Source organism: Vespa mandarinia, chromosome 17 (genome assembly GCF_050613455.1).
Source record: "Vespa mandarinia isolate Hongniang chromosome 17, ASM5061345v1, whole genome shotgun sequence".
NCBI lineage: Eukaryota > Metazoa > Arthropoda > Insecta > Hymenoptera > Vespidae > Vespa > Vespa mandarinia.
In genome coordinates, this window is record NC_140826.1 from 4,082,501 (window position 1) to 4,094,578 (window position 12,078).

A 12,078-nucleotide genomic window follows, 5' to 3' on the forward strand; every position below is an offset into this window, starting at 1 on the left:
CAGCAGCAGCAGCAGCAGCAACAGCAGCAGCAGCAGCAGCAGCTAGCCGCAGTACCATATTGATATAGCATGATGTTTTTTTATTTTTATTATTATTATTATTATTATTATTATTGTTATTATTATTATCATTATTATTATTATTATTATTATTATTATTATTATCATTGTTCACGCTAGCTAGGGCTGCAAAAAAATCGACGTTTTTATTGGCTTGATTCATAAATAAAAGTATCATGTGCAAAGAAGAAAAAAAAAGAAAAATAAAACTAATGCGACACACATATCCATACATTTTTATGAATCAATCTAATATTATCTTAAAAATAGATTCGTTGGCTTTGCATCGTCCAGGGATATGTAGATCAGGATATTATAAAAAAAGAAAGGGAAGATTTATTCGCCCTAAAAACATTTGCAGAATAACAAAATTGTTTACTCTCGACCAGGAGAAGAATTCTTTTTCGATGGGAAATAAATCTTGCGTGGGAGAATACTAATCCACGTGACTTTTTTCCAAGCCTTTTATTTTTTGTGGATGAAGGCTGAAAGGCCTGGGGGAGAATGGAGGGAGGGAGGGAAGGAGGATGGGGGAATAAGGGGATGGTCATAGATAGATAGACGATATATCCGTTTCTCTATTATCCGGATATTCGTAAATATTCAGAACACGAATTTTGATACCGGCTAGTACGACGGCATTGCCGTTGAACCGATAGTACGTTTATCCGGATAAACATAGTACTAGAATTCTTCTTTCGAGACAACTCGTATCTATATAGTACGATTGTAACAGCAGCAACAGCAGCAGCAGCAGCCACAGCCGCAGCAGCAGCGACAACAGCCATGCAACAGCCAAAAAGCACCAAAAGCACTTGAGCACAGCATAATATGTATATACATATATATTCACATTCGTTTATATATATATATATATATATGTATATATAGAGATGAGAGAGCGTTTCACCGTCGGTGGTCACCGTAACTTGTGTATTTCGCACACACATAGAACACATTCACGCACACTCACCTCGCACATCCTAAAATCGCACATTACCTTATCTGTACCGTTATATTTCCCTCCCAAAAGGTCACCGCGATCCTACTCTAGACAAGAACCTCGATGAGAATTCATCGAGATCGCGGTGTCCTTCAGAGAAGCATTAAAAGAGATGATATTGCATGAAAGGCCAAAATCCCATCCCATCCTCTCTTATCGTCATTCATCCCACCTATATTCATCCCCGTTTTTTCCCTTTCACGGCCCTTTATATTCCCTTTAAATTGCCATAAAGTTAGGCTTCGCCGTAGAAAATGATTTCGTTTCGACTCGTAAATTTTCATCTTCGATGTTTAAGCCGATGATAATATAGCAAAATTGTGTGATACGTATGTAGGTATATCACATAATATTTCGGGCGATGCACACGCACATATTTGCACTCACATGCTGATTTTCTTTTTTTTTTCTTTTTCTTTTTCTTTATTTATTTATTTCATTCGGTTCTGTTTCGTTTAATCTTATCAATTTCTTCTCACGCAGATGTCGGTAGACATCTTATCCTTTCTCGTTTCTTTTTTCTTTTCCTTTTTTTTTTTTTGTTATATATTGAAACGCAAGTGCACAGCACTGTATCACCGCATCGTCGAACGTTGGTGTTTGCACAGCACTGATATCTTCCTTTTCCCGAGAGAGAAAAAGAGAAAACAAAGTATACGAAATATACATATACGTACATATATATATATATTATATATATATATATATATATATATATATATATATATATATATATACAGAGAAAGAGATTGTACGATCGATTAAACTGCCTTTCTCCCGTGTCACGAGTACACTGTTTTCCACATTTTCTCATCGACTCAAACATACCTTTTTCTTTCTCCCCTTTCCTCTCTTGTTTCGGCTTGTTCCCCATCTCATTCTTTTCCAACTCCCGAACGCATAAGAAATTTTATTTCGTGAGAGTGAGAGACATTGTTCTAGAGGGTACCGTAAATATTAATCGATCGACGTTTAAATTTCTCGTCGACATCGATAGAATTCACTATCTCTCTATCTCTCTCTCTCTCTCTCTCTCTCTCTCTTTCTCTTTCTCTCTCTTTCTCTCTCAGTATTTCCTCTTTTTTTCTATCGTTTGTTTTGTTTCTCTTGCGCTAAAGTAGGAAATTGCTGTAAGCCCGATCAAAGAGAATTTCTAGCTCTTGCCTCGACCCGATAAGCTTCGCCGGAAACGTGAGGTTTTTTCAAAAAGTATTTCATTTAGAAAGAAAATGAAAAAGTGGAAAGAAGGAAAATAAAAAAAAAAAAAATGAAGGAGGAAGGAAAAAAAAAAAGATATAGAGCAAAATCCTTCAAAGAAATCTTTTTGAAGAAGCTCACGTTTCAATTGTCAGATCGATCTAATCGATTAACGATAATTCTCTTTATCTATTTAATCGTAATCAGTGCCACCACGTTGGGTAATGGAGCCTCAAGATGTTCGTGCGTCAGAAGGAATGTCAAGATTGGTCCTCCATTGTCACGCCGAAGGATTTCCACCGCCTGCTATTACTTGGCGTAGAGCAACAGGGAAAAAACCTGGCAATTATTACGACATCGCAAGTCACGAACACACTCAAGATCTTCGAATACACTCAAATGGTTCACTCGTCTTTGGTCGAGTACAAGAGGATCACGAGGGATTTTATTTGTGCGAAGCACTCAATGGTATCGGTGCTGGATTGAGCAAGGTGGTCTACTTAACTGTCAATGGTGAGATAAGTGATACTTCGATAAATAATGCTATCGATCACTCTTTCTAATCAATTCTTTCTTTTCCGATATTAATCCTCTGATAATAATGATATCGATAATTCAAAAGAAAAGAAAAAATAAAAAAAAAACAAAACAAACAAAGAAACGAGTAAACAAACAATAGAAAAATAATATTTTACCGAGTTAATTAATTTTTATTTCGTTATTAGGAAAATAATTAAATTAAAAGATGAACAAAAGAAAGTCAAGGTTAATATATATGTATTTATAATTAATGAAAAAAGAAAAAAAAAAAATATTAATCTAACTTTGCAATTTACAAATATGGAAATAAAAATTTTAACGTTTATTCAATTGTTAAAATCTTATTCTAATTTATATTCGTATTGGTTTATGTCAAATGAATAAATATATTTCTATATGTGATAAATAAATTATTTTATATAAAAGAATAGATAATATTAATATTTGTTCAATGTACATAAATAGTTCCTGCACACTTCGTTGAAAAACATCGTAATCAAACTGCGAGGCTTGGTTCAAATGCGTCGCTTCGTTGCGAGGCCAAGGGCGATCATCCCTTAAAGATAAGCTGGCGAAAGGGTGGCCTTCAAATAGAACCAACTCTTTCCGACTATCGCTATACCCTCAAGGAAGAGAACACCACTGATGGTCTTATCAGTGTGCTTGGTTTCGCAAGCACCAGCAGAGAAGACAGCGGTAGATATTTTTGCATTGCTACCAATGCTTATGGCCGAGATGAAACTACCATTCATCTTTATATACAAGGTGACCTTATATTATTCTATATCGTGTATCCCTAAAATCATAATAGAGTATAGTCAAAAAGAAAAGAATACTATTTTGTTTTTTTTTTTACTATTAATTGAATAGATTTTGTCGACAATTATTAATCGTATTAAAAATCGTAGTGATTCTAGTGAAAAAAAAAAAAGAAAAAGAAAGTAAATAAATAAAATTTATTTAGATTGTAAATCTTTATTTTCTCGTACGATCGTTTATTATTATTATTATTATTATTAGTTATATCAAATTCGAAGAGAACACCCTGTATACGTTATTTGAAAGTCAATCCTCCCGTATGTGTCACTTTTCTCAATAATAATTATCTTCCAAACGAATATTTGTGAATTCATGAATCGATTAACGTTGCCTTCAGCGACATTTTTAATTATTATACAAAGTACAAGCATGTGTATGTGTGTGTGTGTGTGTGTGTGTGTCCGTATATGCGAATATATGATCGATCGTAACGTTTATGGCCGGTCCACAGAGAGATCGTTAATTTGCAGCGAACGTGCAAATAATAGATATGCATCGTTTTCATATCGAGAACAAAGGAGATAGTAAATCGTTAAAAAAAATAAAATCTAATTAATTTAGCATAAGATATTTCTTTTCATAGGGACATTTTACACGATCTCGTGTATGTAAATACATACATACATTCGTTTCTAAAACTTAATAATAACGACGAAATAAAGAATATCTTTTTTATTTTTTATTTATATAAAACGAAGCAACCATTGATAAAAAAAGAAAAGAAAAGAAAAAAGAAAAGAAAAGAAAGAAAAAAAGAAAAAAGAAAACGTAAAAATGAAACTATCCTCAGAAAACTTTATTAAATGCAAGTTGAAGCTTCTGGCAATATCCGTAGTTAAATTAACTTGTCATCTCGAAGAACGATCTATCGACAAATCTATCGTTTTCTATGGATAATGAGAAAAGTAAAATAACATGAGAATTTAATAAGATAATACTTTTACATGATTTTGATATAATATAATATAATGCCAAAAAAAAAAAAAAAAAAAAAAAAATCTTTAGATTTCCAAACAAAAGATAAAATAAATCAAATAATCATTTCGATTATTATCTCGGAACTATTATTATCTGTGAATACAACCAAAATCTCTATGATGATATTGCAATTGTTATTAGCTTATTGTTAATTTATAAAAGCTCTCCATTTAATTAAATTGTACGTACATATATATATATATATATATATATATATATATATATATACGCGTTCTACACATTGATTAAAGAAGAATAGATCATTTATTTTATTAAAAAATCTTAATCCTTTTATATTAAATATTGAAAATGCAAATGTATAATATGTTATGTTTCTTTTATTATTTATTATAATTTATTTTCGCGTTAAACGCATATAGAACCGCCGGACTTCCCTCGGAATCTCCACGTGATCGAGAAAGGAAGTCGTTACATCAAAATTGGATGGACAACCAGCCAAGATGGCAACAGCCCGATTACACAATACATTATCGAGTACAAGACGGACTCCGGCGAGTATAAAGCTCTTTTCATTCGAGTATATACCATCTCGATCGAGATTTCGCGTTTCTCGAACGATCGATTTTTCTCTTCTTTTTTTAGAAGTCTGGCACGATCATACCTTTCATACAACCGTATCAGGATCCAGAGCTTATGGTCATGTGAGCGGTCTTCGACCAGCCGTCACTTATCAATTTCGCGTTTACGCAGAGAATGAACTCGGTAGAAGTCAAGCTAGCGACGTAGGTATCACCGCATGTTAATATCGGTGGTGTTAATATTTAAACAAAAAAAAAAAAAAAAAAAAAAAAAAAACAGATAGATTTATAAATAAATCAATTATTTTTTTTCTATCGGTACATACTGTTATCCTAGTAGCATACCAAATTACTAACTACAGCGCAAGACTGTAATATTCTTTTTCTTGTTTTTTTTTTTAAACGCTGATAAACATACCACTATTATTACATACATACATATATATATATATATATATATGTATATAGTATTTATATATATTATATAGACATAAGTGGATGTCCTTTTAATTATGATTGGACGACAGGGGACGACACGTCCTATCGTGTCGTTAATCCTACCGTGTCTTAGCGAAGGCCCCCCTGGTGCTTTTCAGATTTTAGACGCGACGACAGATGGGGAAAAGCCAGGAGGTCCTCCGAGAAACCTCAAGGTGGAACCCGTCAGCTCGACCGAGTTTAACGTCACCTGGGATCCACCTGATCATGATTTATGGAATGGGGAAATTCTCGGTTATCACGTTGGATACAAGGAACACCGGTAATCACGAAGCGAACCAACTCACTCTTATTATTTTCAAGTATTATACGAGCGAGCTACGTCATTCATCATTTATTATTCTTATTATTATTATTATTATTATTATTATTATTATTATTATTAACAGCTCTTAATATCTCTATATATAAAAATAATTAAATAGAAATTTCAAAATATTGCATATGTTGTAAACATTAAATTTATTTTTATTCATATCTATTAATCTTGATCTATTCATCTTAATATCATTATATATTTAAAATAATTATTATGATAAATATATGAGGCTTCTTCTTCGATTTAGTTTGGCAGCCGAACAGTACACTTACAGAACGGTCGAAAGAAGAATTTCAACAGCCAGTGTGGCGTTAGGCTTGGCAAGGACCTCTTTGCCAGGTCGTCAATATCAATTGATGAATTTAAAGAAGTTCACTCGATATAGTGTAGTAGTACAAGCCTACAATACTCTCGGCCAAGGACCAGTAACACCAGAAATCGTTGCTACTACTCTCGAGGATGGTAAGCTATAGAATATTATTTATAATTTGAATATATTTATTATTTCAATGTGAAATACTATTATAATCGACGATATGATTATTATATTTTTATTATTATTATCATCATCATTATTATTATAATTGTTGTTGTTGTCATTGTTGTTATTGTTGTTATTATTGTTATTATTGTTAATATGGTTCTCGTATAGCGTAAAATTCTTCATTGTTTGGAGAAAATAAATTTTCTCGTCTAGACTCTCTTATTTTCATCACGATTTCGAGAGGCCTCAAAGATTCATGAGAAAAGAATAATGCTCACGCTTTGCAGCCTATCGCGAGTTTCGTAATGCATACAAACCACTGACTGTCGACGCTCGGCTAAATAATAAATTCAAACCGGTGGGTGAAACGGTTGGCTGCCCGCGCCGGAGAAAGATAAAACGTAAAAGAGAGAGAGAGAGAGAGAGAGAGAGAGAGAGAGAGCGAGAGAAAGAGAAAGATCGAGTGATCCACTTGCAAATAACTTTTCTTTAATCCGTAGCAAGATTGAATGCGATACGCCGCTTAAATTTCTCGAGTATTTTCCGTTCTTTCATCGTCCAAGCCGGATAAACATTCCACCTCTTGGCAAAAGCCAATCCCGTGCTTTGCGTGCATTAAGCATTTTGAAGGTTATCTCCAGAGAGAGAAAAAGAGAGAGAAAGAGAGAATTAGACTGGAAAGAGAACGTGGAGTGAAAAAAATTTAAAGGAATATCAGTAACAACGATAAAGGTTTAATAAGCTTTGAGAGTTTTACGCGTATTCGTTATAAAGAAAGCGTGTAAGAATTAATGTCAGATTTGTTTTTATGATCGTTTAAAGAGAGGAATAGGATTTCTTATTTTTTTTACAGTACCAAGTAATCCACCTCAGGACGTAAGATGTACGGCATTGTCCTCGCAATCGTTGCAACTCTCATGGGATCCACCGCCGGATTCCAGTTTGAATGGCATTCTGAAGGGTTACAAAGTGATGTGGGAGAACATGGACTCTCTAACGGAATCTAGCAAGTCCGAAATGAAGATCACCACTGCTCTAACTGTGGTGATACATAGCCTCGAAAAATATACGAATTATTCGGTACAAGCGTTGGCCTTTACAAGAGCTGGCGATGGAGTTGCCTCGGCACCACTTTACTGTGTCACCGAAGAAGACTTTCCCGAAGTCCCAGCCGGTGTCAAGGCCGTTGCTAGTTCAGCCACATCCATCATCGTCTCTTGGTTACCACCACTAAGAAGCAACGGCAATATCACTTCGTACAACGTTCATATCCGTAGCGTTGGTGCTGACAGCAAGTGGTTTAGACGAGCCATCTCACCCCATCAAACTAGTTACCAAGCTGAGAATTTGCATAAAAGGAATCAGTATGAGTTCAGTATAGCTGCTATCACGTCGGTTGGTGAGGGACCAAAGACTCCATTGATTACTGTCTCGCCATCGAGCGAAGGTGAATATTTGATTTCGTCGTTTAGTTTTTTCACCGATAGGATTAATTTTACGATTAATGTATTATGAGATATATATGAAAAATTGGATTAACAAGGATGCGTTGAACTTTCATAGTTCGAGCTGCAATTTATTCGTTTGGTGTGGTCCTCATCGTTCCTTGGAAACAAGACGTCACTTTATCTTGTCAGAGCGTTGGCAAACCAGAACCTTCGGTAATCTGGAAACAATGGGGTCAAATGGTGAAATCATCCGCGAGAATATCCATGTTGCCAGACGGTTCCTTACAGATTACAGAGTTACACAGAGAGGACAGTGGGAATTACACTTGTTTCGTTGAAAATCGTCACGGTTCCGATCAAATAACTCATCGTTTGACCGTACAAGGTATACTTCCATTAACATTGAATGAATTTTCTTTTGTGTTAGCCTCATTATCGTTCGTTTAACAACTTTACCAAGGGTTGGTCACGTGCCAAGTCCTTTAACATCTACTCGAGCAAGTTAATAAATTAGATCTCGGTAAAGAAAATTAAAATGAACTTTTGCCTCGAAGGTAGACCATTAGAAGTGCTTTTTTTCGAGTCTTCCTTCGTTTAGAAAATCGAGTTTTATCTAGAGAAACCCTTACTACTCGCGTCATAAAAATTGGATCGGATTCGCGTCATTTAAGGTCTCTATGCGTTTCTCGTCTCCATTCTTTTCTTTTCCTTTTCTTTTTTCCTTTTCCTTTTCCCCCATTCATTCTCCCTCTCCTCTCTCTCTTTCTCTCTCTCTCTCTCTCTCTCTCTCTCTCTCTCTCTCTCTCTCTCTCTCTCTCTCTCTCTCTCTCTCTCTCTCTCTCTATCCTTTTTTTTTCCAGTTCCACCGGCAGCACCACTTTTACACGCCACCAGCGCGACGAGTAATTCGATAAACGTTCAGTGGAAGAACGGTGACGATGGCGGTGCTCCGATAAGAGGCTACATCCTCCACTATAAACGAGAATCCGGCGAATGGGAAGAGGTCAAAGTGTCTCATAAGATGAGCAGCTTCGTACTGTCTCGTCTTTGGTGTGGCAATGATTATCAGATGTATCTGACGGCGTACAATCGAATTGGTATGGGCTCGCCTAGCGAAATTGTCAAAGCCAGAACCGAAGGTTCAAAGCCAGAAGATTCGCCTGGTAGCGCCGATAAATTTATCACCGTCAACGTATCCTGGATCACGCTTCATCTTAGTACCTGGAACGACGGTGGCTGTCCTATAACATACTTCGAATTAGAGTTTCGAAAGAACGGAGAAGATATTTGGACTTTAGTTTCCAGCAACATCGAGGTACCATTCATTTTCATCGGTTCATCCTTCTTATCTCGCTTGGATTCTCCTTAATCTTTTCATTTTCTCTTTTAGGTACAGAAGACTTATACTTTGAGCGAGTTACAGCCTGGTACTACCTATGACATACGTATACGAGCACACAATAATGCCGGTTCCTCGGTCGTCGAATACAAAGTGACGACCTTACAACTTCACGTTAGCTCAACGATAGCAACGATCGAGATCGATCATTTTATACCACAGCATACGCCGGTATACTCGGACCTAAAATTGATCGTTCCACTGATACTGAGTTCTTTGGCCGTTATCGCTGCAGCAGGTGCTGTATTTTACTGTTTTCGAAAACGTAAGTATACCACGTTCCCAGAACGTAATAACGATTACGAGGGCAAGCGAATCGTTTAATTTTCAGTATCGATCGTAGGTTCTTTCATGGGTGATATGGGTAGCCTACACGATGCTCAAACTGCTGCGGCATTAGACAATAAACAGAATATGGAACAACGAGAACAATATTATGCCACCGTCAGAAAACCTCTGCGTTCTCCGATACGTGAAATGGCCACGTTAGAAAAAATTCCAGGTGAGCTAAGACATTGCAACTAAAGTCATATGTAATATATATACATATATATATATATTTTTTTTCCGTCAATTTGATCGAATTTTTAATGAGTTGTAGAATATTCGGAGGACATCTATCCGTATGCCACATTCCAATTGGAGGAAAGTGTTCCCGCAGGAGGTGACAGCCGTTGCAATTCAGCAGCACCACTTCAGACCTTCGTTTATCATGATCCTCGGCTGTCTACTGCCGATACTCTACAATTAAGAGAGGTATCGTCCGGCTCATTGATTCCACCTTTCATCCTCTCATCGCTTTTCATTCGTTAACCATCATCATGCATCCTCATACCGAAGCATCGTCGTACGACACCCGCGATACACACATTGCACACTGCATGTACGACAATTACAAAAATCGATGCGTACGAATACATGGACGGTGCTCTTCTTATTTTTCCTTTCTTTTTACTTTCGCTGATCGGACGATCGATCCGATCGTTCGTTCTCCAATTGTCAGATTTTTGCGCTAAAAAAACGCTGCGGAAAAAATATTGCTTCAGCATGCGGCACTACGGCTTCCACCAACAGAGTCTGGCCTCGTAAACCTTTATTTTCTTTCTTACTTTCTTTCATTCTTTTTTTCTTTCCTTCTTTCTTTCTTTCTTTCCTTCTTTCTCACTATCTATCTTTCTTTCTATCTTACTTTCTTTCTTTCTTTCTTTCGTTCTTTCTTTCTTTCATTCTTTCTTCCTTTTTCTCTTTCTTTCTTTCTCTCTCTCTCTCTCTCTCTCTCTCTCTCTCTCTCTTTCTTTCTTTCTTTTTCTTTTTTTCTTTCTTTCACATTCTTTTCTTGCGGTATCCATCAGGATAAACAGGCTGAAGCTCTCTACCTCTATCTCCTAAGTTCCGTAATAAATTGCGTGAACGGTAGACTAGAGGTTCACGAGCAAAGAAGTAAAAATAGCCCAACGATCGTTGCGACTGCTGGTCCCACCTTGCTTCGTTTTCGCAGCTCTGATTAGTCTGTCCGAGGAAATGCAACACCGACACTCACATCGACAGCTCTCCGATTCCGCCATCTTACGATCCTTAAAAGCATCTTTCATTCTTTGAACAACGTTGAAAAATAACAAAGGAGACTCGTAAGAATCTAGATCAGCGCCACTCGGGGGATCATAGCCACTTCTCTTTCTTTTTTAACATACCTTGGACGATAATCTCGATTGCACATCGAGAGTAGCCTAGGTCTTTCTCTCTTTATCTCTCTCTCTCTTTCTCTCTCTCTCTCTCTCTCTCTCTCTCTTTCTCTCTCTCTCTCTCTTTTTCACTTTGTCTTTCCCTCTCGATTTTTCTCATTCTTCTGGCGCTCGAAATTAAAATCAATATCAGAGAGTAACGCACACAAACGATCTTTCTCTCTTTATCTCTGTCTCTCTATCTCTTTATCGATGGCGTACCTCGAGAGTTTCGAGCTGTGAACTCCTAAGATGTTGGCAAAGTTCGTTGAAATCGAATTAGAGTGGCCCTGATCTAGAGATCATTCAATCCACTCGACACAAATCAACGAGGAACTTTTGGGTACAGGATGAAACGTGAAGAGAAACTATCGTTGTATGCTCTTAAAGGAGAAGGATAGCTCGTCGTAATATACTACTAAGATAGAGAAAGACGATGGACGTATGTATAGGACATCGGTGTATCGTGTCCTCGTTCTCCTCGTGCGAAGTGCCATTCATCGAACCACAATTCCGTCTGATTGCAGTCGGATTGCAACCGGTACACTAAGGTACGCGGAGGCCGTTCGTCCTCTGCACCGTTGCACAAAACGCACAAGGTCAGTCAGGGCAAGTCCGAGTCGGAGGAATACGACACCCTGGGCTCGGACAGCGACACGGAAGTCGGGACCAGCAGCCGAACCGAGTCTTCCAATCATCTCGTCGATTCGCACCATTCGGCGTCTGCCGCCGATTCGCGTGTCCACAGTATGCAGTTTATCATTGTTTTCTACCACTTTTTTTCTCTATTTTTCTTCTGTCTCTTTTGTTTTTTTACTTTCCCTTTTTGTTTCTCTCTTTCTCTCATTCTCTTGGATTCGATTCTATTGATCTCTCTCTCTCTCTCTCTCTCTCTCTTTCTCTCTCTCTCTCTCTCTTTCTCTCTCTCTCTCTTTCTCACTTTCTTTCTTTCTCTCTCTCTCTCTCTCTTTTTTTCTGATCTTTTGTGCTATCCTCACATATGATTCAACCAGGTCGATCGTCCTATTTGTTAAGTTAAAATACCGCTGGATTTACGATTTGTACGCACCACA

At 37.0% G+C, this 12,078-nt stretch overlaps 1 protein-coding gene across 11 annotated transcripts in view; it reads left to right on the top strand.

Moving 5' to 3' along the window:
- LOC118443474 (cell adhesion molecule Dscam2) overlaps nt 1-12,078 on the top strand; it is a 203,105-nt gene that overhangs the window by 189,322 nt on the left and 1,705 nt on the right. For 7 of the 11 annotated variants that reach the window (XM_035870519.2, XM_035870522.2, XM_085662194.1 and 4 more), the window contains 13 exons: nt 2,468-2,773; nt 3,266-3,565; nt 4,978-5,109; nt 5,201-5,340; nt 5,664-5,896; nt 6,201-6,415; nt 7,291-7,884; nt 8,001-8,270; nt 8,746-9,200; nt 9,276-9,549; nt 9,616-9,786; nt 9,886-10,040; nt 11,533-11,752. In XM_035870519.2, coding sequence (XP_035726412.2) covers nt 2,468-2,773; nt 3,266-3,565; nt 4,978-5,109; nt 5,201-5,340; nt 5,664-5,896; nt 6,201-6,415; nt 7,291-7,884; nt 8,001-8,270; nt 8,746-9,200; nt 9,276-9,549; nt 9,616-9,786; nt 9,886-10,040; nt 11,533-11,752 — 3,465 coding nt within the window. The remainder of the gene's footprint in view (nt 1-2,467; nt 2,774-3,265; nt 3,566-4,977; nt 5,110-5,200; nt 5,341-5,663; nt 5,897-6,200; nt 6,416-7,290; nt 7,885-8,000; nt 8,271-8,745; nt 9,201-9,275; nt 9,550-9,615; nt 9,787-9,885; nt 10,041-11,532; nt 11,753-12,078) is intronic. The other 4 variants (XM_035870521.2, XM_035870524.2, XM_035870525.2 and 1 more) reach the window with 4 other exon arrangements.